Source organism: Phacochoerus africanus, chromosome 8 (assembly GCF_016906955.1).
Source record: "Phacochoerus africanus isolate WHEZ1 chromosome 8, ROS_Pafr_v1, whole genome shotgun sequence".
NCBI classification, from domain to species: domain Eukaryota; kingdom Metazoa; phylum Chordata; class Mammalia; order Artiodactyla; family Suidae; genus Phacochoerus; species Phacochoerus africanus.
This window is the reverse complement of record NC_062551.1, coordinates 14,792,651-14,817,403: the sequence shown is the minus strand read 5'-3', so window position 1 is coordinate 14,817,403 and position 24,753 is coordinate 14,792,651. Positions and strand designations below refer to the sequence as shown.

The window sequence follows — 24,753 nt, the reverse complement described above, 5'->3', positions numbered from 1 at the left end:
GTGATCACAAGCACAAAGGCAGCCATGGAATGAGAACCATTGAATTTTCCCAGGAGTGTACATGACCTTGGAACAGAATGATTAATTGAGCATTAAAATCAGAACAGTACATGTTGTTCACAATTTCAGTTTGTCTCGATAAGAAAATTAAACAAAGACATTCCCACTGTTACGTCTCTTTCTGGGTTATCTACCTTTTCCTCAGGAACCAGAGCCCAGAGACTGAAATCCTACTGTGCCTGGAACATGCATATTACTTCCTAATGCCAGCAATTCTTTTCTTGAAAACTGGGCCACTGGCAGACATACACACAGGTGCTTTAAGCTTTTTTTTTTTTTTTTTTTTTTTTAAGCTTCTCTGAAGTGACATAACCCTGACACTTTATAAGTAAGGAACGCCCAAGTTCAGGCTTCTCAATCAACTATTATCCTCAGACTAGTTTCCTATCAGTAAAGACAGCCAACCAGAGGTGGTAAACCCACAATCTATCAAAATTTCAAATATAATCTGCCTTTCCCTTTATGAAATTGGTTAGAGGTGAAAGGTATAAAGATCTTAGGATAAGTTTAATTTTTTTAATGATTTTTATTTTTTCAGTTATAGTTGGTTTATAGTGTTCTGTCAATTTCTATTGTACAGCAAAGTGACCCAGTCACATATATATATATATATATATATATATATATACATACACACACATTCTTTTTCTCACATTATCCTCCATCATGTTCCATCATAAGTGACTAGGTATAGCACCCTGTGCTATACCACCGTATCTCATTGCTTATCCACCCCAAATACAATAGTTCGCATCTATTAATCCCGGACTCCCAGTTCATTCCTCTCCCTCCTCCTCCCCCAGAACAACCACAAGTCTGTTCTCCAAGTCCATGAGTTTCTTTTCTGTGGAAAGGTTCATTTGTGCCATATATTAGATTCCAGATATAAGTGATATCATATGGTATTTTTCTTTCTCTTTCTGATTTACTTCACTTAGTATGAGAGTCTCTAGTTCCATCCATGTTGCTGCAAGTGGCATTATTTCGTTCTTTCTTATGGCTGAGTAGTATACATATCACATCTTCTTAATCCATTCATCTGTTGATGGACATTTAGGTTGTTTCCATGCTTGGCTATTGTGAATAGTGCTGCAGTGAACATATGGCTGCTTGTGTCTTTTTCAAGCAAAGTTTTGTCTGGATATATGCCAAGAGTGGGATTGCTGGGTCGTATGGTAGTTCTATATTTATCCACACTCTTCCACAGTGGTTGCACCAATTTACATTCCCACCAACAGTGCAGGAGGGTTCCCTTTTCTCTACACACTCTCCTGTATTTGTTATTTGTGGACTTATTAATGATGGCCATTCTGACACATGTGAGGTGGTACCTCGTAGTAGTTTTGATTTGCATTTCTCTAATAATGAGTGATGTTGAGCGTTTTTTCATGTGCCTGTTGGCCATCTGTATATCTTCTTTGGAGAAATGCCTATTCAGGTCTTTTGCCCATTTTTCAATTGGGTTGTTGGTTTTTTTGCTGTTAATTGTATAAGTTTTTTGTATATTTTAGAGATTAAGCCCTTGTCGATTGCATCTTTTGAAACTATTTTCTCTCATTCCATAGGTTATCTTTTTAGGTTTTTTCCTATGGTTTCCTTTGCTGTGCAAAAGCTTGTCAGTTTGGTTAGGCCCCATTGGTTTATTTTTTATTTATTTCTCTTGCCTTGGGAGACTGACCTAAGAAAACATTTGCATTCGTAAGGTTGATGTCAGATAATGTTTTGCCTGTATTCTCTTCTATGAGTTTTATGGTGTCTTGTCTTATATTTAAGTCTTTAGGACATTTTGAGTTTATTTTTGTGCAGAGTGTGAGGGTATGTTCTAGTTTCATTGATTTGCATGCGGCTGTCCAGGCTTCCCAGCAATACTTGCTGAAAAGACTGTCTTTTTCCCATTTTATATTACTGCCTTCTTTATCAAAGATTAATTGACCATATGTGTCTCGTTTTATTTCTGGGTTTTCTGTTCTGTTCCATTGGTCTGTATGTTCCATTGGTCTGTTTTGGTACCAGTACCACACTGTCTTGGTTACTGTGGCTTTGTAATATTGCGTGAAGTCCAGGAGAGTTATGCCTCTTGCTTGGTTTTGGTTCTTGAGGATTGCTTTGGCAATTCTGGGTCTTTTATGGTTCCATATAAATTTTTGGATTGTTTGTTCTAGTTCTGTGAAGAATGTCATGGGAAATTTGATAGAGATTGCCTTGAATCTGTAGATTGCTTTGGGTAACATGACTGTTTTTACAATGATAATCCTTCCAACCCAGGAGCATGGCATATCTTTCCATTTCTTTGAATTCTCTTTAATTTCCTCTATTAATGTTTTATAGTTCTCAGCATATAAGTCTTTCACCTCCTTGGTAAAGTTTATTCCTAGGTATTTAATTTTGGGGAGTGCTATTTTAAAATGTATTTTATTTTTGTATTCCTTTTCTAATGTTTCATTATAGTATACAGAAATGCAACTGATTTCTGAATGTTCATCTTGTATCCTGCTACTTTGCTGAATTTTGTTGATCAGTTCAAGTAGTTTTTGTGTGGCCTCCTTAGGGTTTTCTAGATATAGTATCCTGCCATTTGCATAGAGTGCCACTTTTACCTCTTCTCTTCCAATTTGGAAACCTTTTGTTTCTTTCGTTTGTCTGATTGCTATGGCTAGGACTTCCAATACTGTATCGAACAAAAGTGCTAAGAGTGGGCAATCTTGTCCCGGGTTTTAGTGGGAAGGCTTTCAGCTTTTCTGCATTGAGTATTATATTTGATCTTAGGATAAGTTTTAAAACTTGAATCTTGGATTTCCTGTTGTGGCTCAGCAGTAACAAACCTGTCTAGTATCCGTGAGGATGCAGGTTCAATCCCTGGCCCTGCTCAGTGGGTTGAGTATCCAGTGCTGCCATGAGCTGTGGTGTAGGTCCCAGAAACGGGTCAGATCTGGTGTTGCTGTGGCTGTGGTAAGTCAGCAGCTGAAGCTTCAACTTGACCCCTAGCCTGGGAACTTCATATGCCGCAGGTACGGCCCTAAAAAGACAAAACAAACAAACAAACAAAAACCCAAAAACCTTGAATCTATAGTCAAAAGAATTCACATTAACTTTCCTCAGTTTCTTCAACTGAATTTAGGAGACAGAAAGCAAGCAAGATTTCTTTTATGTCCCAGGAAACAAGATCAGGGCCATAATGGCATTCGTTTTCCATCCAGCAATACACTAGGTGAACCACTACACTCAGCAGTGCCTGGCACACATGCACCAAACTCAGTTCTGTTAACTGAACAGGTGATTAACAGAACCTCTGCCCTCAGAGTTCAGGGTTGGGAAGAAACGAGTACTGCAACATGGCGAATGCTTCCTGCCACATCAGCTTCTATCTGCAATAAAGATCAGGCCCTCAGAGACATGTAAGCTCCTGGCAGCACCAGCCCTACACGTACCTTAGGAGAGTGGGCACTCGGTTCGCAGTAATAACCACTAACATGTCAGAGCCCTTCCTATGCACCAGGCACCGTTGGGTGACCTTTCTCTGTATGTTCATTTAATTCTTCAACAACCCCTAAAGAGTAGATCCTTTTATTGTTTCATAACCCTATTTTTACAGCTGGGCACAAAGAGCATAAGGAATTTGCTCGAGGTAACACAACCAGTAAGTAGAGGAGGCAGAATTCACACCTAGGCAGAGCTCTTGGCCAGCCTAAGGCACTGCCTCTCCGAGGAGATGCACTTTACAGGATTTTCAAGGCTTCCTCTCACAATCAGCCTGGGCTTATCTCAATTAGAGTCACTTTCAAGGGTCACCTAGAGACAAATCCTTTACTGAATTAAGGGTATTACTCGCGCAAAGGGATAACACACATGTTAGCAAACCGCAGTCGTCAGGCCAAAGGTATCAGTTCTGAGTGGCTATCAAAGTCCATGCAGAGCCATGTGTATCATTAAAACCAGGACCCAGACAGTGATACTCAGCAGAGCGGGCAAGGAAGAGGCCAAGGAGAACCCTAAAGCACTGGCTATTTCCAGGCATGAGCTCCTGTCTGGGCCTGGGGGCACCACAGCAGGGAAGCAGGAAAAGAGCATGGTTTCAGAATGCATAGGAAGTAGATCGGGGAAACTGCTTGGCACGCATTTGGGAACCGTCAACCCTGGGCCCCAGACAGGTTTTGGCAGGAGTTGAGACATCTATCCCAGTCCCATTACAGATCTCTCTAGAAAGGAACGGTGTTAAAAAGGGGCTCTGCTTTTGAGTCAGCACAAGAAATCAGGGATTTGCATAAGGACAGCTCCAGGAAATAGTATAAAATTAGTCCTGGCCACAGAGAAATCAGTGTAGCTGTAACTTGGCAAGCCGCCAAGTGGCCCTCCTGGCAACCAGGGGAGCCCTGGACTCCTTCTTTTGCTGTCAGATGTGACCTCATGGGTCCTGGCCAGTGGTGCTTATACAGTTGACCCTTGAACAAGGGTTTGAACTGCATGGTCCACTTATATGTGGATTTTTTTCCATGAATACATACTACAGTGCTGCATGGTCCATGGTTGGTTGACTATCAAGTTATACATGGATTTTTGACTGCACCAACCCCACCTTGTTCAAGGGGCAGCTGTATTGGTGTCTTCTGAGATTTGGAAAGACAGCGGGAAAGTCCGTTATCTTCATCCCCAGCCCATAGCACAGCCACCAGAAGGAAGTAGGATCTCAATAAATGATTCTTGGAAGGCTGCCTGAGTGAAGGAACAAGTAAATACGGGTCAGCTGTATTCATGCACACGTATACACATATGTGTGTTTATGTGTGCATATACATATATGATTGTATGGTTTTGTTTTTTAACAGTGATATTAATCTCTGCTGTAGCTGAAATTCTGGTCTAACCAGAGTGAATTTTTAAGGATCCAAAACATAGATTCCACACTTTTTGCTCTGTCAAGGTAGGATGGTGTCACTAGATCCAGGAACCCTGCAAATTCAACATCCAGGAGAAGGGTTGAAAGGCTGGCCAGCTGTTCAGATAACCAAGGCCCGAAAAGGCAGCACCACAGTGATGCCTTGTGCTCGCCTGGGCTGGAAGGGGACCATGCTGACCCTCCAGGTACAGCTTTGTTCCTCCCAGTCAAGTCAACTCTAGTGATTAAATGGGTGGCAGAGGGTGTGGGCAGGTTGCCTTCACATGCTGTAACTCCTGTTTCCTGGGGGACACTTTCCAAATGGAGTTTTCAACATGCAGGAAACCTCTGCCTGGCTGGCAAGAACGCAGGGAGTTTGCAAGTTCATTGCATTTCCTCTCTGAAGAGCCTTGCCCTATAGCACCTGGCCCTGGTATTGCTGCCCAGGTGTTTCACAAACACCGGCTGTGTGCCAATTCCAGGCCACTCCTACCCTTACAGATGACAAGCCACACTGACTTCATTTCCCACACTCATGCCACAAGTTACTTACAAAAAATATCCCTGACTGCCAAGATTCATACCACACTAGAGGTCAGGTAACATGATAGTCTGGGCATATCGCACAGTGTGCTGCCACCAGAGATCTGCCCCTGGAGGAAAGAGAGATTTTGAAATGTGTCTTAGCCAAGTAGAAAGCAGATAAGGTATCTTCCAGACAAGTACAAGATTAAGGTAGGCCTCAATCTGACTTCTTTATTAGCTGGGATTAAATTTGGCTAACTCTGAGCAAAACTCCCACTTAACAGTGACTTCAACACACAAGGTTTTACTTCTCAAATAAAAGAAGGGGGAGGTAAGCAGAGCCAGCGTGAAGCCCTTTCCAGCTTCTGCCTCTGAGGTGACCCTGATCCTCAGGTCTCAGAAGGCTGCCAAAGCCCCAGATATCATGTTCTGGACGGCAGCAGGCTTCCCAGAAGCTGCACACAGCACTTTCACAGTCATCTCACTGAGTACAATTTGGTCTCTAACCCCACCCAGCTGCAAGGAAGGTCAAAGGCTAAAGGAGATACAGCCTTGTTTCTGGGACTCCAGTATCTAGAACCGTTTATAAGACAACTGGCCTAACCTCTTCAGAGGTGACTGCTCTAGATTTTAAAAGACTAAAGAGACATAGAGGTGAGCCTTGATTGATGATAGAATTTATTTTTAGGACAATAGGAAAACTGGGAATATGGACTGAACGTTAGATGATAATAGAGAATCAGGGCTAATTTTCTTTGCTGAGATCATAGAATTATGTTTCTGTATCTATTCCCACTTTTGGCAGATGCGGGCGACGAATTAGCTTAGGAGTTAAGTGTTCCGACATCTACTGCTTCCTTCACAACGGTTCGTCAACACAGGTAAACCATTCTCTGATGTAAATTATGTTTATGTGATGACACAAACAATGTTCTCCTAGGTCAGCCTCCCAAGGCAATAGGGATAAAATAAAAAATTAATAAACGGGGAGTTCCTGTTGTGGCTCAGTGAGTTAAGGACCCGACGTTGTCTCTTTGAGGATGTGGGTTCGACCCCGGCATTGCTGCAAGCTGCAGCATAGTTTGTAGATGTGGCTTGGATCTGGTGTTGCTGTGGCTGTGGTGTAGGCCACAGCTGCAGCTCCAATTCAACCCCTGGCCCAAGAACTTCCATGTGCCACAGATGTGGCCATAAAAGAAACAAACAAACAAAACCCGTAAAAAACCAAATGAGACCTAATCAAACCTATAAGCTTTTGCACAGCAAAGGAAAGCATAAAGAGAATGAAAAGACAACCTATGTAATGAGAGAAAATATTTACAAATGATGCAACCATCAAGGGCTTCATTTCCAAAATGTACAAAGAGCTCATACAACTCAATAACCACGAAACAAGCAACCCAAGCAAAAAATGGGCAGAAGACCTAAACAGACATTTCTCCAAAGACAAGACAGATGGCCATCAGGCACATGAAAAGATGTTCGACATCGCTAATTATTAGAGAAGTGCAAATCAAAACGACAATGAGGTACTACCTCACGCTGCTAAGAACGGCCATCATTCAAAAGTCTACAAGGAATTCCCTCCGGGTCCAGTGGGTGAAGGATCTTGTGTTGTCACTGAAAAAAAAAAAAAAAGAAAGAAAGAAAGAACAACGTATATTCTTTGATTACTTACAAAGAAAACTGAGTAACTTTACAGTGAAAAAGGCTGGGAGACACGCCTTGAAAGTGATCCACGCAAACATTGCCAGTAATCATGTGTCACCTGGTGGGACATACTGAGGACACAGCACAGCTTCTGTCATGTTTCTGCCAAAGCGGCACAGCCTGACTCCAAACACAGAAGAACCCAGACAACCCCAAATGCGGGACTTTCTCCCCGTGAGGGGCCCATCCTCTTTAAACCTGTCAAAGACACGAAGTCAAGGACAGGTAGGAACTCGTCCAGACAGAAGGAGACTAAAGAGACACGACAAGCCCATGCACCCTGGGATTCTGGGCTGGCTATCACGCGTGGAGGATATGATGGTCCTGAAGCCGGCCTGCCTGAGCTTCCTGCGGCTGTGTAACACGTTAGCACAGCTTAGTGGTTTGAAGCAACACTCACTTAGCAGCTCACAGTTTTATGTTAGAAGCTGAGGCCTGGCTGGGTGCTTTGCTCACCATGTCACAAGGCCAGCATCCAGGTGTTGGCCAGGTTGAGTTCTTATCCAGACGTGGAAAAGAATCCGCTTTGCTTCCAATCAACATTCAGATCGTTAGCAAAGTCCAGCTCTTTGTGGCCATATGTCTGAGGTCCAGTTTCCTTGCTGGCTGTCAGCCAGAGGCCAAGGCACTCCTTCTCACGGGCCCCCAACCCCCATCTTCAAAGCAAGCAGCAGCGTCGCTTTGTGTCCCTCTCATGCTCTGCGTCTGCACTGTCTGCAGTGTCTTCCTCCCCCAGCCAGAGAAAGCTGCTTGTGAAGGGGTTGGTGTGGAATTCCCTGGTGGCCTAGTGGTTCAGGGTTCAGCGTCATCACTGCTGTGGCTTGGGTGGATCCATGGCCCAGGAACCTTCCCCATGCTTTGGCAGGGTCATAGGTCAATAAATAAATAAATAGGCTGGTGTGATTAGATCAGACTCACCCAAATAACTTCCCGTCTTCAAGGAGGCTCCTAGCTTTTTTTGCTTTTTTTGTTTCTTTTGTCTTTTTAGGGCCACACCCATGGCATATGGAAGTTCCTGGGCTAGAGGTCACCACAGCCACAGCTACACCAGATCTGAGCCACATCTATCATCTATGTTGCAGTTTGTGTGGCAATACCAGATTCTTTTTTTTTTAATTATAGTTGATTTAAGTGTTCTGTCAATTTCTGCTGTACAGCAATGTGACTCAGTTATACATACATTCTTTTTCTCACATTATCCTCCATCCTGTTCCATCACAAGTGATTAGATACAGTTCCCTGGGCTATACGCAGGACCTCATTGCTTATCCTTTCCAAATGCTATAGTTTGCATCTACTAACCCCAAACTCCCAGTCCATCCCACCCCCTCCTTCTCCCCCAGAACAACCACACGTCTGTTCTACATGTCCATGAGTTTCTTTTCTATAGATAGGTTCATCTGTGCCATATATTAGATTTCAGATATACATGATCTCATTTGGTATTTGTCTTTCTCTTTCTGACTTCAGTTAATATGAGAGTCTCTAGTTCCATCCATGTTGCTGCAAATGGCATTATTTTGTTCTTTTTTATGGCCAAGTAGTATTCCATTGTGTATATGTATCACATTATCTTAATCCATTCATCTGTCAATGGACATTTAGGGTTTTTCCATGTCTTGGCTATTGTGAAGTACTGCCGTGAACACAGGGGTATATGTATGTTTTTCAATGAAAGTTTTGTCCGGATATATGCCTGGGAGTGGGATTGCTGTATTATGATATTTCACCAGATTCTTAACCCATGAGAGAGGCCAGGGATCAAACCCGCATCCTCATGGAGACTACTATGGGGCATTTGGCGAGAGAGAAGCCATTTTAGAAATTCTTCCTACCCCAGGCCTGAAGATTAGATGGAATTAATGTATCAGGGCAGATATTCTGATTTGGTTGGTTGTATTATGGTTGGCTGAGAATTTACTTGTTTCTAAGAAATCCACGCTAAAATATTTGGGGTGATGGGGCCTCAGATTAGCAATCTCATGTGATTCAGTATTTAAAAATAGTTCTTTGTACTATTCTTCCTGAAAAGTGTGTGTGCGCATGTGTGTATGTGTATGTGTGAAGATTTAAAAAAAGATAGAATATCTACGGATATGAGCTTTCATATTCAATGAAAAATGTCTAGAAAAGTTTAGACAGATAAAAAAGTGAACGATGATTATCTCTGACACGGAATTGTTTGGCAGGGGGAAGGAAGTAAGACAACATTTATTTGGGGGCTATACTGTTTAATTTATCAGTAGATATTCTTTTCATACTAAGAGTCTTTTTAAAAAAAAAAACAGGAAAAAGAGGAGTTCTCGCCATGGTGCAGTGGATTAAGAATCCAACTGGAGCAGCTTGGATCTCTACAAAGGTCTGGGTCCAATCCCTGGCTAGACACAGTGGGTTAAAGGATCCGACATTGCCACAGCTGCGGCTTGGGAACTTCCATGTGCTGTGGGTACAGCCATTAAAAAAAAAAAAAAAAAAAAAAAAAAAAAGCAGAAAAAGATTTTTGAAAAAGGAAGCAGGAGACTGGCTGTGGTTTCTTGCCAGAGGGAGTGGGCACAGGCTGAGGCTGAGATTAAATAATGAGGCAACAGGACGCGTTATCTCTTCAGCAGCTACAGGCATCTTCACAGAGCTACCAAGAAATAAATTTTTTAAAAAAACCTGTACTGAGACGAAGGGAATGAAGGTAATTTTCTCTTGGCTATGAAGGCGTGGTGACATCAACAGCACTTCCCAGACAAGGTTTCAACGTCTTGTCACCGTTTGCTTTTCAGTTCTGAAAAGGTTAGTGTTTCCGTTTCTTTAGTTCATGGCTAGACTCTTTAGCCTTGTCTGGTATCTTCAAGCACCCCAGGGGCCTGCCCACCCAGTGGCTTCCTAGTCACAGATATTAAAGCAGGGGGACAGCAAGCCTACCTCCTAATCTCTAAAATTGGAATATTGAAATCTGGACCCACAGTACCTCAAAACATGACTTTGTTTGGATACAGGGCCTTTAACAGAAGTAGTCGAGTTGAAATGAGGTCACTGGGGAGGGTGCTCATTCAGCATGACCAGTGTCCCTCTAAGGAGAGGTCAGGACCCAGACACACGCAGAGGGAAGACCATGTGGGACGCTGAAAGGACAGTCAGCCACCAGCTCTATTCTTGCAACTTGTATCTAAAGTGGAAGTAGTTTCAAAATACGGTTAAAAACTTAAAAATAAAGATAGAATGAGGAGTTCCTGTCGTGGTGCAGTGGTTAATGAATCTGACTAGGAACCATGAGGTTGCAGGTTCGATCCCTGGCCTTGTTCAGTGGGTTAAGGATCTGGCGTTGCCATGAGCTGTGGTGTAGGTTGCAGATGTGGCTCAGATCCTGCATTGCTGTGACTCTGGCATAGGCCGGTGGCTACAGATCCAATTGGACCCCTAGCCTGGGAACCTCCGTATGCCGTGGGAAGCAGCCCTAGAAAAGGCAAAATACAAATAATAATAATAATAATACAGATAGAATGAAAGAGAGTCAAGCTCCTGGGCAGCCCACTGCAGACCCCAGGGAGCAGAGGCCTAGAAAGACCTGTAGAGTTTGGGTGAAGCCTGTGGCCTTGAGAGAGGGCTGGGATTCAAATCCAGTTTTTTTGTTTTTGTATTTTGGCCACACTGGCGGCATGTGGAAGTTCCCAGGCCAGGACTGAACCCTTGCCACAGCAGTGACCCACACTGCTGCACCACAAGAGAACTCCAAGTCCAGTTTTTAAATGACTTTATTTTATCATGATTTCCCCCCAAATGTCTAATGTCCTTGTAATATTAAAGGATCGTAGAATTTGAATCTAGAAAAAGATCATGGATGCAGTTCATGGTCTGACAAGAAATTAAAGCCTCGTATTGCTTCTGGTGATTCTCGGGCTTGGCTTTTACAATCCAGGTGGAGGAGGGGCCCTTGTGGTTTGCGGGCTGTGACTCTCCTCTCTCCATCAGCCAGGAAGGCTCGCCTGATTTAGCAGGAAGGTTCCATCCACATCAGGCTTCCCACGGACCTGTCCTCACCTCCGATGATCTGCTCCAATGGCGTCTGTGACTCTGGTAAAACCTTGCTCCCTAAAAAAAGAAAATAAAGCAATTTCAGCAAATGGCGAAAGAAGGGCCCATTCTTACCGGAAGCCCACGTTCAGCCGGGCTCTGTCTGGTCCCCAGCTGCACCTGCCTCACTCTCCCTAACGCCCTGCCTCCTGCCAGGAATCCACCCAGCTCTTCAGACCAGGAGGGGAATCAGTGTTAAGTACCGACAGCTCCCTGACATCAAGCCAACGATACCGAATCTGTGGGAATGCCGCCAGAACGCCTCTGGCCTATAAACACCGTTGCCTTGGAAGGTAATCTTGAGTTCCTTGGCGCCAGCTGTCCTCTGCCAAAGAAGCAACCGAGCAATTTCCCCCGGCATTTGGGGTGCGCCCTTGAAATGCTTTCTAAATAAAGACTAAATAGAGACAGGTGAATGGCATCTCCTTGAGTTGGGTCACTCAAATCAAGCTGATGTGAGTTGATACCACATTAACGTCTCCCGGTCCGAGCCGCACGTGACCCCGCTCACTTCAAAAGGGCCTCCAGCTCGCGCTTGACGCCGCCCACCACGGGCGGCCCGCGGAAGGTGAGCGCCGTGTACAGCTGCACCAGGGAGGCTCCGGCCCGGATCTTCTCCAGCGCGTCCTGCCCGCTGCTGATGCCGCCGACTCCGATGATGGGAACGCTGCCTGCAGAGAAGCACCGGCCGCATGGAGAACTTGGAGCTGTTTGGCTCCAGCCCCGGCCCCCTTCTGAGCGCGGCGGTTCACGGCCCCAGAGCCCGAGCCATGTGGATCCGCAGATGAGGAGGCGGAATTCTTGCCTTGGGTGAGTGCATACATCTCCCGGATGGTTTGCGTTGATAAGTCCCGGAGGGGCCTCCCGCTCAGCCCTCCAGTTTCAGAGCGCAAGGCACCCCGCAGGCTGGCAGGGCGGCTCACTGTGGTGTTCGTGACAATCAGTCCATCGACGCCCAGCTGCAGTGCCAGAGAAAGAGTCCCCTGGTTAGGGCACCCCAGGCTTAGAGAAGCTTCCCTGGGGGTCTGAGCCAGCAGTCGGGCTGGGTACCCACACCTAAGCCCCCAGATGCAAGAGCTAGAGTTTGCCTCACTATGCTTCTAGGGCAAGTGTCCGGATGAGCCTCAACACGACAGGAGAAACCACCTGTGTAGTTGCCCCAGGTCAGAATTTAATCCTACAGCCCCCAGGGAGTAAGTGGTGGAACTATGATTTGAACCCAAGTCTGCTGGACTGTTTGTCTCCAGGACTCTCCCCTAAGACAGAAACCTAGTTTTAGACTGGAGACAGAACACGGCAGTCTGACCAAGATGAAAGGATGCAAGCAGGACCTTAAAGCCCTTGCGGGATGAAGAGGAGGGAGGCGGGAGGAAAACAGGACCCATTCAAACATGTACTTTTCACTATAGACATACCTCGAGCTATTGCACTTCACTGTATCACGCTTTACAGATAGTTTTTTACAATTGGAAGGTTAGTGGCAATTCTTTGTGGTCAGGTTAGTTTTTTTTAAGCAATACAGTATTTCTAATTAAAATAGGTTTTTTTTTTTTTTAGAAGTTTTTTTCTTTTTTTTTGTCTATTTCTTGGGCCGCTCCCGCGGCATATGGAGATTCCCAGGCTAGGGGTCCAATTGGAGCCGTAGCCACCAGCCTACGCCAGAGCCACAGCAACGCGGGATCCGAGCCGCGTCTGCAACCTACACCACAGCTCACGGCAACGCCGGATCGTTAACCCACTGAGCAAGGGCAGGGATTGAACCCGCAACCTATGGTTCATAGTCGGATTCGTTAACCACTGCGCCACGACGGGAACTCCAAGATAGGTACTTTTTAGCACAATGCTGTTGCACACTTACTACAGTATAGTATAAACTTTTATATGCACTGGAAACCAAAAAGTTCATGTGACTCGCTTGACTGCAGTGGTCTAGAACCGAACCAGCAATATCTCCAAGGTATGCCTGTTATGCAGTGAGTGACATCATGACAGACCCAACCAGCCCTCAATATAACAGAAAGGAAGCCACAAAGACTGCGGTCTGGCCTAAGCCAGCTGACCTCTGCAGGCAATGAGGGTGTCCCCCAGGCCCTGACGCGCACCTCTCTCACCACACTGGCGATATCTTCCTTGTCTTGTGCCGTGAGGTCAGGAGCGATCTTTACCAGCACGGCCGGCTTGTGGGCTACCTTCAAGGCGTCCCTCTCCTGTAGCACCTGTAGCAACATGGAGCCAGAGAGGGGGACCCCAGAGACTGCAGCTGCAGATCAGTTTCCATACCAGCTGTCAAACTAAAGCAGTTTCTCCTTTTCAGGAAACAGCTGTCAGTTACGCTAAAGACCCCATCAAGAAGGATTTTGATTCCTTTCCCCTGCACCAAGTCCTTGATATCACTGGCTAATATATTAGCTTTTAGACTTTGGTTCCTAAAAGAACAGATACTGTCACAAGTACCCTCTGAATGTTCATTCATTCAGTGCGTTAGAGGCTAGTGACAGAGTGGTAAATGAGGGGTGTGTGGTCCCTGCTCTCACAGGATGGATTAACAGCAGGGAAAATTGAGCAACTGATCACTACTGAGCACAATCAGTGTCATACAGGGGGTGAGAGGCGAGTGAGGGATCCTAACTGGGCCCAGTGTTAAGGACAACTCCTTGATAGTGGATAACTGGTGTTGAAGCTTCGCAGTGGAGAATAAACAGGTAGGACAGGCTGGTGGAGTGGGGCCTGTAGATGTAATTGCCCACCTTGGTCAGCAGGCAGCGCAACTCAGCCTTCCCCTGAAGGCTCCGCAGCCCAGCTGTGTTGGGACTAGACACATTCACGACCAAGTAGTCAGCCAAGGGGCCCAGGACTCGAACCCCCTCTGCGTAGTCCAAGGCAGCGTCCACCGAGGTCTTATTCTTCCCCAGGTTTATTCCCAGTGGCAGCCCATCTGTAAACATCACGGGTCAGGATTTTATCCCCACACACCATTTCCTGTGCAAGATTCTGAAGCCATCCTTGACTAAACAGCCTTAGAGGCCCTTCCAGCTCCACGTGGGAACTTCCCTGCCCCAGCTGATAAGCACGAACTGTGTGAGGTGCTGTTGCCTGCTGACCAAGAACCCACCCTCCACCTTCGTGACCACGCTGGGGTATCTACTAGGATGTTTACTGCTTTGTCCCTTTTTTTTTTTTTTTTAATTTAGTGAGAAATGGAGAAATGAGGAATGCAAACACTAGTGATGGAGAAAGTAAGCCAATAAATGCAATGCAACCAAAAAGGAGAAATGGATAGCATGCCAGAGGGGCAAGTGTTTACCTTCAGGGGCTGCTTGTTGGACTTGGGTCGAGTGACTGGGTGTACAGTTGGGAAGAAAAAGCAAAATCAAAGAGGATGCAGAAAATCCTGGAAGATACTTTGAATTCTCATGACTAAGATGAAGAGGCATAAGGGTCTGATTTCTGCTCTCTGAGAAGGGTCTCTCCCTTGTTAGCAGGGTGAGCACAAGCCCATTGCTCCCAGGACAGCCCTGATGACCCCTGAAGCCTCGGCACGACTAGTCCTGCCTGTACCCCTTCCACTCCCAAAAGTGTTGTCTCAATTTGCACACTAATGGGGTCACTTCCCTTGACTTTTTTTTTTTTTTTATAACTGCCACACCTGCGATATATAGAAGTTCTCGAGCTAGGGGTAGAATCCAAGCTGCAATTGCCAGCCTAGGCCAGAGCCACAGCAATGCCAGATCCTAGCGGCATCTGCAACCAATGCCGGCGGCAACACCAGAAGCTTAATGCACTGAGTGAGGCTGGGGTCAAACCTGCATCCTCGTGGCTCCTAGTTGGGTTCTTAACTCGCTGGCCACCTTACTTTAAAATCCAGGGAATTAATCACCTGACTTGAATTTTCAACTTTGAGAAAAAGGCATTTCAGAAACCTGCTCTGTGGGAAAGCAAGGGCTTCTATGTATTTCTCCTAAGGCTAAAATGTATCCATGGTACCGGCTGATTTTTTTTTTTTTTTTTTTTCCACTTGTTGGCTGGAAAAAGACCTGGGACGCCCAGTAAAAGTGTCAGGTCAGGAAGGATCAAAAACAACATCCAGTCCTGCTCACTGCCTTCTCATACCCTCAGTATAATCACCTGTTTTAACATCAGCCCGAAAGTCAATGAGATTGATGCAGCTAGGTCCATGGGTGGCGGTGGGGAGGGGTGTGGAAGCCTGTGAGACAAGTTCTATAACAAGCTCTCCAAGCTTCTCCAAGTGAAGATGCCTTGGAAGTGCTAACTCTTGACCACACAGGTAAAAAGGCTTAAAAGAAGTAGCACTTGGATGTAGCTGATGGGTCTTGCACTAGTAGTCATCTGCCCAAAATGAGAAGATTTTGAGACAAAACTGATGAATGACTCCATCCCCAAGGGCACCACTGCTTGTAACAACTCACACTACTTGGTACGGTGCTAGCATTAGCTGCCTTCAAGGCTTCTACCAGTTGGTAAACAGGATGCGCAGAGTTCTGCGATGGGCTGCTTTTCACCAAAACAAATGCAAGCATCAGAGTAGGGGGAGGGGAGAGGCAAAGCCAAGTGGTACAATGGTCCCTGTGGACAATGAAGGGAGACAAGGTAGGAGAGGACCACAAACCACCTGCGTCCCCCGATGGGAAGGTGTGCAGGACAGCGGGGTCTGGCGCTACCAGAGCTGGGGAGTCCAAACAAGGTCACTTCCTACTCCCCAGATCGGAGGTTGCTAACTGCCTTGGCCCCCCTTTTTTTTTTTTCTTTTTTGCCACACAGGCAGTATGTGGGAATTCCTGGGCCAGGGATTGAACCTACGCCGCAGAGCAGCAACCAGAGCCACAGCGGTGAGAACGCAGGAGCCTCAACCCGCTAGGCCATCAGTGAACTCCCTGCCTCGGGCCTTTTAACCTTGCTTCCCGAAATGACTCCCATATGTATGCAAAGGTTTTTCTCCTCCCACCACCAAGATGTCTAAGGAGGCTAAACTCCACAGAGGAGGTCCAGAGGGGCCACAAGGAAGGTGGCTGAGAGACAATGAGAGGGAGGGGAGGGAGGGCAGGCCCCAGGAAAAGCGCATCAGCACTTCAGGAGGCAGCCTTCAAAAATGCCTGGTGTTTCTGAACACGTGAAGGATATTTGCTCAAGGCCAGGAGTGCTTATTCCTGAGTGAGGAAGCATGTGAGTAATTTAAGTGTTGTTCTTTATGCTTCGCTGTATTCACTAATGCATCTAGGATTAACCTGTGTCATTTATATAACAGAAAAAGGACAACAGAACAGGATGCAGGAAGATGGCGCGCAGGCGCTGCTCCATCTCCACCGCCTACGTGCTCACAGGCGCTGCCTGCTTCCAGGCTGCCTCAGTTAGGACCTCACACAGGTTATGTAACGAGGTAGGAACCAAGTGCATCTTTGCTCAATTGTGAAATTCACTTAAAAGCTTGGAAGCTGTTGTCAAGCCAAGAAAATCTCTCTGGGAGAAGAGCCCTGACCTGCAGTGTTTTTCCTATTGCTCAACCATGTTGATTTTTACCAGGAATGTTCTGGACATTCTCCTGCATGTTTCCTTCCTTTCCAGTGGAGGAAAGGCCCTCTAATGCAGTGCCGCCGTACCTTTTGTGAGCCTGGCCTGCGTCTGCTGCCTGGCCCGTAATCTGTGTTCCACCACTGAGAGCCCGTGACTGTTGAATCCGTATCTGTAGCACAGAAGAAGATGGAGAGGGGACAAGGTTAGAGCCCTCAGGTGGAAAGCAAGGACTCTGGAGAGACAGCTACGTGGCTGTTTTCAACATCTACTTAGGTTTGTTTGGGGGTTTTGGTTTTGTTTTTGTCTTTTGTCTTTTTAGGGCTGCACCTACGGCATATGGAGGCTCCCAGGCTAGGAGGTCGAAACAGTTACAGCTGCCGGCCTATACCACAGACACAGCAATGCAGGATCCAAGCCGCATCCGCAACCTATACCACGGCTAATGGCAATGCTGGATCCTTAACCCACTGAGCAAGGCCGGAGATAAAACCCACATCCACATCGATCCTAGTCGGGTTTGTTAACCACTGTGCCATGACGGGAGCTCCTACTTAAGACTTTAAAAGCTGAAAAGAAAAAATCAATTTTTAGCCTTCTAAACATCCTTGGAACTCCTAGAGAACATGCCAGAACACCATCAAATGCAAAAGGAAAGATGAAAATGGGCCAACTAGCCCTGTAATCAGCCCTGTCGGGGTCCAGCCCACTCCTCCTTACTCCCCGCTGCCCACCTGCCCCCACCCCTTGCTGATAACCCATCTTCCCACCTGCCTGTGCCCCAAGAACGTGCCTCCTGGAACCCATCCTGCTGCTCCCTTTCCCCATCCTTTCTGCCTGTTAAATGGCCTCTTCCTGGCCCAGGTCAAAGGCTCCCCCTCCTTGCATAGATCTCTCAGCCACAAATGACTGCTCACCCGCTGGCATTCCTGAAGCACATCATACCTCTTTCTCTTGGCTCAGGAGGTGTGTGTGTGCTTCAGTTCCCCTACTGGGTTACAGTTGAGAACAAGGGACTCCTGCCTCTCTGTCTAGTGGCAGATAATGGCGATGTGTCCCTTGTCCTTGAAACAAGCAGCATAAAACAGGATATGCAGGCCAATTTAACTTCCCTTACGCCAGCCTCCCAGGAGGTCACTGATGGTTTCAAAGGTGCCCATCAAAATCCCCTCCAGGAGGCTCTCAAAATTCTGTTACCAAAACAGCGGAACTTCTTCACTTGCTGAGTTGGCTGCCATGAAAACTGCCAGGGATTATGAAGAGAAGGGCTTTACACACTTTTGAAGGATGTCTCCTCCTAAAAGCAGCTGTCTGTACCGATTAAATTTTCCAGGTACTAAAGGCTAGAACCACGCTCTGAGGTCTGAGCAGAGCTACTAGTCACATGTGGCCGTGGAGCATGTGAAGCCGGCCAGTCCAACCTGAGAGCTATAAGGAAAACAGCGCATTTCAAGATTTGGGACAAGTAAAAGAAGGTAAATAGCTCATCATGTTTGTACTGCTCATATGCCAAAATTACAATATTTAGAATAAAGTATTCAGTATAACTACTGCAAATAATAAATAGAATACATTATTGTGAGTTCCCTTTGTGGATCAGTGGTTAACAAACCCAACTAGGATCCGTAAAGACACGGGTTCAATCCCTGGCCTTGCTCAGTGGGTTAAGGATCCCGCGTTGCCGTGAGCTATGGTGTAGGCTGCAGACGGGGCTCGGATCCTGCGTTGCTGTGGCTGTGGTGCAGGCCGGCGATTCAACCTCGAGGTCTAGTAGGTACAGCTCTGATGCAACCTCTAACCTGGGAACTTCCAAATGCTGCAGGTCTGGCCCTAAAAAATCAAATATATATATATTCACCTATTTCTTTTTACTATTTTCTTGTGGCTATTAGAATTTTTTAAACCCAGTGAATTGTATTATAGTTGTATAACTATCATCTCAACCCAATTTCACAGCATTTCCATCTCCATCCCTGAGCCCATCTCTCCCCCCACCCCCAACCTGTCTCCTTTGGTAACCGTAAGTTTTTCAAAGTCTGAGTTTGCTGTTCTGCAAATAAGTGTACTGTACCCTTTTTTTAGATTCCACATAGGTGATAGCATATGACGTTTGTGTCCCACTGTCTGACTTCACTTTTAGTATGATTATTAGAATATTTGCAATTATATACATGGCGGAGCTGGGCAGAGGCACTGCAGTAACAGTGTAGGAAAAGCACCAACTCTAAAGTAACAGAGGCCAAAATCCATACCCATGTTCTCCTGCTGCTTCTGACACTAGCTAAGTTGTGCAGCTCTCTGAGCCTCATCGGGTGTCTGTGTTAAACTGAAATCATAAAACCTGCTTTCGTGCTTACACAGAGTGGAAGCTAAGCAAGGCTCCCAAACACTCTAAGTAACAGAAAAATGCCCATCTTGCGTGACATAAAAAGCCCGGAGCGCCCGGCTGGGAAGAAGGCCGCCTTACCTTTGTTGGCTCACCTACCTGTTAATGACGGCTTGGTCCTCGGGGAGACGGAAGACCCTGGGTCTGGGGTTTCCTTCCTGAGGTTTGGGGGTAACACTGCCTATCTCAACAAAACCGAAGCCCATCTTGTAAAGGCCATCCACAGCTTCCCCGTGCTTATCAAATCCTGCAGCGATTCCTACTGGATTTCGGAATTTATGTCCCAGGACTCTCACTTCCTAAGGAGCAGAAGACAAAGTTACCAGCACACAGGGCTATGCTGGTATCTCTCAAAACATGTTCACCAGCACACCTGCATCCTGCTTATTAAACATCCGATCCCAGGGCCCATTCCTGGACCAAGGAATCAATCTCTGGGGCAGGATGGAAGTCTGATGGCTTCTATTTTTAACAGTGCTCTCCAGGTGATTCTGATGCCAGCCAGTTTGAGGCATCAAAGGCTTTATCATCACTGAGGAGAAAAACAGCATTTCCACTATTGAGCAGGAGAAGGGTGCTATCTTTTCCAATTACAGTTAAGAATTGCACCTTCTTAGCCATTTTCCTTGGTGGATGAGAGTGGCTGGTTGGTTTCATCCCCCAAATCGTACTACTGTGAACCAGTGAGGCAGCAAAACCCTTTAATCATTTTAGTAAGGCAACCCCCACTCCGCCCCTCCTCAGGCAGCCGATAGGAAGCCCCAGCAGTGTCCCCTTGACTCCTGAGGGTATGAGAGGGAGGAGAGCACTGGGCCAGGCAGAACCTGCTGCTGGGCCCCAGAACCAGAGGGGGCTGGAGGCAGGTTCATCCCTGGTAGATTGGGGGGGGGGGCGGATTCCAGGTTGTTAGGCCAGAATGAAAGTGACCGGGGCCTATTTACTGTCAGGTCCAGCCGGAGTCCTGAATGGTTCAGGATTCCCACCCTGATGGAGTCAACAAATCAAGTAGCAAGACCCAAACGTGAAAAGGTGGGAGAGGAATCGGGGTATCATAAAGTCAGTGGTTGACGATGGAATCGGCACTGTCAGCTGATGTGGCAGGAAGGCCTGTGCCGGAACTAGCAAGGGTCCAGGGTGGGCACCCTCTGCTCTTGGAAGCAGGAGGAAGAAAGGCTGCCCCCCAAAAGTGGGGAAACCAAGCTGAGAGCGTGCCCCAGGGGCTGGGTGGCAGGGAGGGTGGCTGCACAACAGGTCCCCCAGGGGGCCTTCAGTCCTGATGCCCAGCAATGGAGGTTAGATGGGGCTGGCACGAGGCCAGAGCCTCTGTGTAGAGGGACCCCCCTACTTTGCCAAAGGTCTCTTTATGCCACTTGGCTTTGAGGAAAGAGCTACCTTAGTACCCGTTTTCTTGAACTGAAAGGAATACGATGAGGATTTTCACCTCTTGAAAAAAAAGGTGACACAACTGCTGAAAACTCTAAGACGGGAAGTGAAAGAGATTCTAAAATGAAAAGGGAAAATGGAGAAAAGGCCTCTTGGATAAAGTAACCCTTCCCCAAGGAGGTGAGTGCTGCTTGTTGATGTTGTCTTCATGCTCATAATCCTTGTAATCCCCCCCCACCCCCAATTTGGTAAGAAGCCTCTCAAAACTGTCAAGAGATGAGGACGTGGAGGCTTCCACGTTGTTAGCTGCAGAGACCCCAGCACACAGAAAAGTAGGGGACCCATGCTGTGGCCAGTGTGTTGAATGAAGCACGGAATGAGGCTGGGACAGGAGCTGCATGCTCTCCTCGAAGGGCTTGGCTAGACGTGCTGACGTCATGTTAAATGTTGACACGCTTCCCTTTTCAGCAGAGGTGAGCCCCAAGCTACTGAGACCTCGGCCAGGCAAATGGTGGCCAAGGGGACAGATGCCGAGCCAGACTCCATGGGTTTGAATCCTGGCTCCATTACTTCCCAGCTGTGTGCCGTTGGGTAAGTCGCTTAACTACCCTGTGCCTCAGTGTTCCTGATCTGTAGATGGGGATGACTCTTTTGGAGGGGCTAACCTGGGGCTCTAGTTTTCAAGAGGATCAGCCCCAGCTGAATACATTAGGGGACTCTGACCTTGACCCTTGTATCTATTGCCCAAGGTGTTACAGGAGCACCTACCAGCATGTCAGAGTCTTGAAACGTGGCCCGAGGAAGGAGCCCCAGGGATGTGAAGCAAATGGCCAGCCTGTGAGCTGTCTCCGGGTCCAGCAGCCCCTGCAGAGCCGGCATCAGGTGTTCCCTGTAGAAACGCTCATCCCCCGTGGCTGTCAGGTAGGAGGCGAAGAGAAGTCCTCCGCCCCCCAGGATCACCATGGCATCCTGGGCCCGCTTCTGGAAAAAAGAGCCAGTGGGTCCCCCTCAGGGTGAGGCTGCAGCGCCCTCTCGGAGCCCTTTGCACAGAGAGGACATGACAGCCTTTCGAGGGAAGCCGTGTCCCTTGCCTTGTGCTAACCCTGGTCTCCTCCGTTTTTGCCTCACGGTCGGAGGTTGTATCTCCACTTGTGCTGACACACATTCCTCTGGCCGAGGGCCTGCAGGCTAGAGGTTTCAAGAGGGGCAGTACTGCCCTCTAGGGACATGCGGTAGGCATCTGGAGGAGAATGCTAATCCTTTTAGTGAGCAGCAACCGGTAAAGTCAGAATTGTCTCCAACCCGTATGACATTTGAACATCCTACTGACATTCACTAGGTAAAAATAGCTGTTCATAATACCTGAGCCTAGAGCCACCAACTCTATTTATTGTATTTATCAACACAATCTCCTGTGTGTGGTTTTGTTGTTTTTGTTCTGTTGTTGTTGAGTTTTAGGGCCACACCTGTGGCATATGGAAGTTTCCAGGCTAGGGGCCGAATAAGAGCTGCAGCTGCTGGCCTACACCACAGCCACAGCCACGCAGGATCCAAGCTGCGTCTACAACCTATACCACAGTGCACAGCAACGCCAGATATTTAACCCACTGATGGAGGCCGGGGATCAAACCCGCATTCTCATGGTTACTAGTCAGGTTTGTTACTGCTGAGCCACAATGGGAATGCCTACTCCTGTCTGGTTTTCATGTGCATTGACTTTCTAGGAATGCAGTTACCTTGTAGATTGATGAATGACTGTACTGTTTTGCACAGAATGTTACCAAGAATCACTCACCATTTCAGAAAATCCCATCTGGAATGGTTCAGTGCTTTGCTTGAGTTTGACAATAAAATGTACCTGTCACACTAGAATTTCTAAGTAGAGGTTTAAACACCAGACTCACTACCTAGGTGACTCATGCCGTAACATTGATGGGTCAAAATACATATTTTATTATAAATTCATTTCTGTTTTATATCCAAGTTAGGACATTATGATGCTTTTTAAATTTTGAAATAAATTTTGTAAATTATATATAGAAAGATGACATATGTAAATTCCATTTCAAGATAATAAAGTTGCAAAAAAAATTTTTTTAAAGGAGCATCGGGTCTTCTAGGATCAAGCTCAGATGTTGCTCATAATGCTTTTCTGTATCACTGCCAGATGCTGAGTCACTAATCCATTAATGCAATCATTCAGTGCATAGTGACTGAACAAAGATAGGCTAAACCTATCCCTGTCTTTTTTTGTCTTTTTTTTTTTTGTCTTTTTTGCCATTTCTTAGGCCGCTCCCTCGGCATATGGAGTTTCCTGGGCTAGGGGTCGAATCAGAGCTGTAGCCGCCAGCCTATGCCAGAGCCACAGCAATGCTGGATCCGAGCCGCGTCTGCAACTTACACAACAGCTCACAGCAACGCAGGATCCTTAACTCTCTGAGCAAGGCCAGGGATCGAACCCGAAACCTCAGGGTTCCTTTGGATTCACTAATCACTGAGCCATGACGGGAACTCCTATCAGTCCCTGTCTTAATGAGAAAGTACAACCTCAGGAGGAGACAAATTGATGATCATGCAGACATAACTGTGACAGTGCTATGAAAAAGAGTAAAGGGTGATGGCAGAACCTACCCGATCTGAGAGGTAAGAGAAAGGCTTCCTTGAGGAAGTGCCTTAAAGCCGATGTTCATAGGATAAATAGAAGTTACTTCGGGACATGGGGGGATGGCTGTGTGTACAGGTTTTCTCTCTGGCTGCACAGGAAAATGAGCTGCATCCAAGTAATGAGGGATGGGGAGAGGTTTATTTGGAACCAAGGAGTGAGGAAAAGTATGGCTTAAAAAGAAGCTGGGGAGACAGGCAGGGATTTTTGGCCAGCATAAAGATGTTTTGTTCCCTAAACAAGGGAGTTATAAAGACCTAATCCGATGTGCCTTTAAGGCGCATTCCTAGCCCTCAACATAGCTCTAGCAGTTACTTTCTTGCTTCTAGACTCCTCCAGATTGTAGGAACGCCCCTCAGATCGATCAACAAATAGCTGAGCGCCGCTACACAGACCCTGCCCTAAAATTTTATCTAAAGGGGTTGGGGCAGTGTCTTACTAAAGTTAGTTCCAGGTTGGATCCAACACACGGGGCTAGGCGGTCCTGTGTTCACTAGCGTCCCTATGCCAGGCTTAACAAAGGCCCGAGTGCGCTGACACAGATCGGCTTACATTTGCCGTTTACACACAGTGACCAAGCACACGTGTAAATGCACACGCACGATCATTTGCAGCTGCCCTCAAAGTCAGACAATGTGCCAAAGAGGTCTATGCTCTTGGAGCGCCTCTGGTCCACACCTGGCCCAGGCTAGCCCTCCATCCTCCCCTCGGTCCGCATCCCAGTAGTCCTCCCTCTCGGCCGTACATCAGCACCAGCTAGACTCACTTTGAGCTGTCGCCACGCCATGCTTCTTCCTCCACTGGGCCCGCCTCTGCCTCGTTTCCATTGGAGAGGATGGTGGTGAGTCCTCTAATCCCCGCCCCTTTTCCGACTCACCAATCGCCGGGCAGGAGGGTGGGGCTGGCTTCCTCCGAGGCGGGAAAAGGCCCTGCTCTGCCCTTAGGAGCTGGTTGGACGCTTTGCACGATGATCACGCCTCTTCCGCCAGCAAATCGACCTCCCGGCGTCTGGGCGGAGAGTCGCCCAGAGGCAGAACGCGCAGCTAGGGCATGTGTGCGAACTTTCCTGTGGTTTGTAATCTGGACTTCTGACTGCCTACTGGTTGGTTCTTTGAGTCTGAACAACACTCTAACCAGTTTTTTTTGGATCATTTAAGTTAAACATTTTGGTGGAGTGCTTGTGCTTTAGGTAAAGAATGGATTGAGAGTATATCTGGGAGTTCCCATCATGGCTCAGTGGTTAACGAATCTGACTAGGAACCATGAAGTTGCGGGTTCGATCTCTGGCCTCGCTCAGTGGGTTAAGGATCCGGCAACTGAGCTGTGGTGTAGGTCGCAGACACAGCTCGGATCTGGCGTTGTTGTGGCTCTGGCCTAGGCCAGTGGCTACAGCTCCGATTAGACCCCTAGCCTCCCTAAAAAGGACGAAAGACACCCCCCCCCCAAAAAAAGCCTAAAACGTATGTAAGTATGTTTATAAGGGTGTCAGGAAATGAAGACTTAGTGAACTTTGAAAACTGAAAATGTCCTGGCACCAATCTCATTGTAGCCCCGACTGAGTCCTCT

General features: G+C 47.0%; 1 protein-coding gene and 1 long non-coding RNA gene across 2 annotated transcripts; one reads left to right on the top strand and one right to left on the bottom strand.

The window, feature by feature from the left end:
• Positions 1–10,893: 10,893 nt before the first annotated feature.
• Positions 10,894–24,001, bottom strand: DHODH (dihydroorotate dehydrogenase (quinone)). Its single transcript, XM_047791977.1, has 9 exons — positions 23,954–24,001; positions 21,294–21,506; positions 19,242–19,441; positions 16,846–16,928; positions 13,978–14,165; positions 13,333–13,446; positions 12,036–12,189; positions 11,742–11,901; positions 10,894–11,248 (listed from the first exon to the last, which is right to left on the bottom strand). The coding sequence occupies exons 1-9, from the start codon at positions 23,972–23,974 to the stop codon at positions 11,194–11,196; spliced, it is 1,188 nt and encodes a 395-aa protein (XP_047647933.1). The 5' UTR covers positions 23,975–24,001; the 3' UTR covers positions 10,894–11,193.
• On the top strand, positions 16,452–21,341 carry LOC125133629 (uncharacterized). Its single transcript, XR_007136483.1, has 4 exons — positions 16,452–17,032; positions 18,090–18,231; positions 20,994–21,116; positions 21,275–21,341. It is a non-coding gene; the product is annotated as an uncharacterized LOC125133629 (long non-coding RNA).
• Positions 24,002–24,753: the final 752 nt, after the last annotated feature.

What these genes read in the sequence shown, in the direction of transcription:
- DHODH (XM_047791977.1), bottom strand. Translation starts at nt 23,974, where the DNA reads ATGGCGTGGCGACAGCTCAAA. An exon ending in TGGCGTGGCGACAGCTCAAA is followed by an intron (nt 21,507 to 23,953) that starts GTGAGTCTAGCT and finishes TCTTTTTTCCAG; the next exon opens with AAGCGGGCCCAGGATGCCAT. An exon ending in TCGCCAGTGTGGTGAGAGAG is followed by an intron (nt 12,190 to 13,332) that starts GTGCGCGTCAGG and finishes CTGGCACTGCAG; the next exon opens with CTGGGCGTCGATGGACTGAT.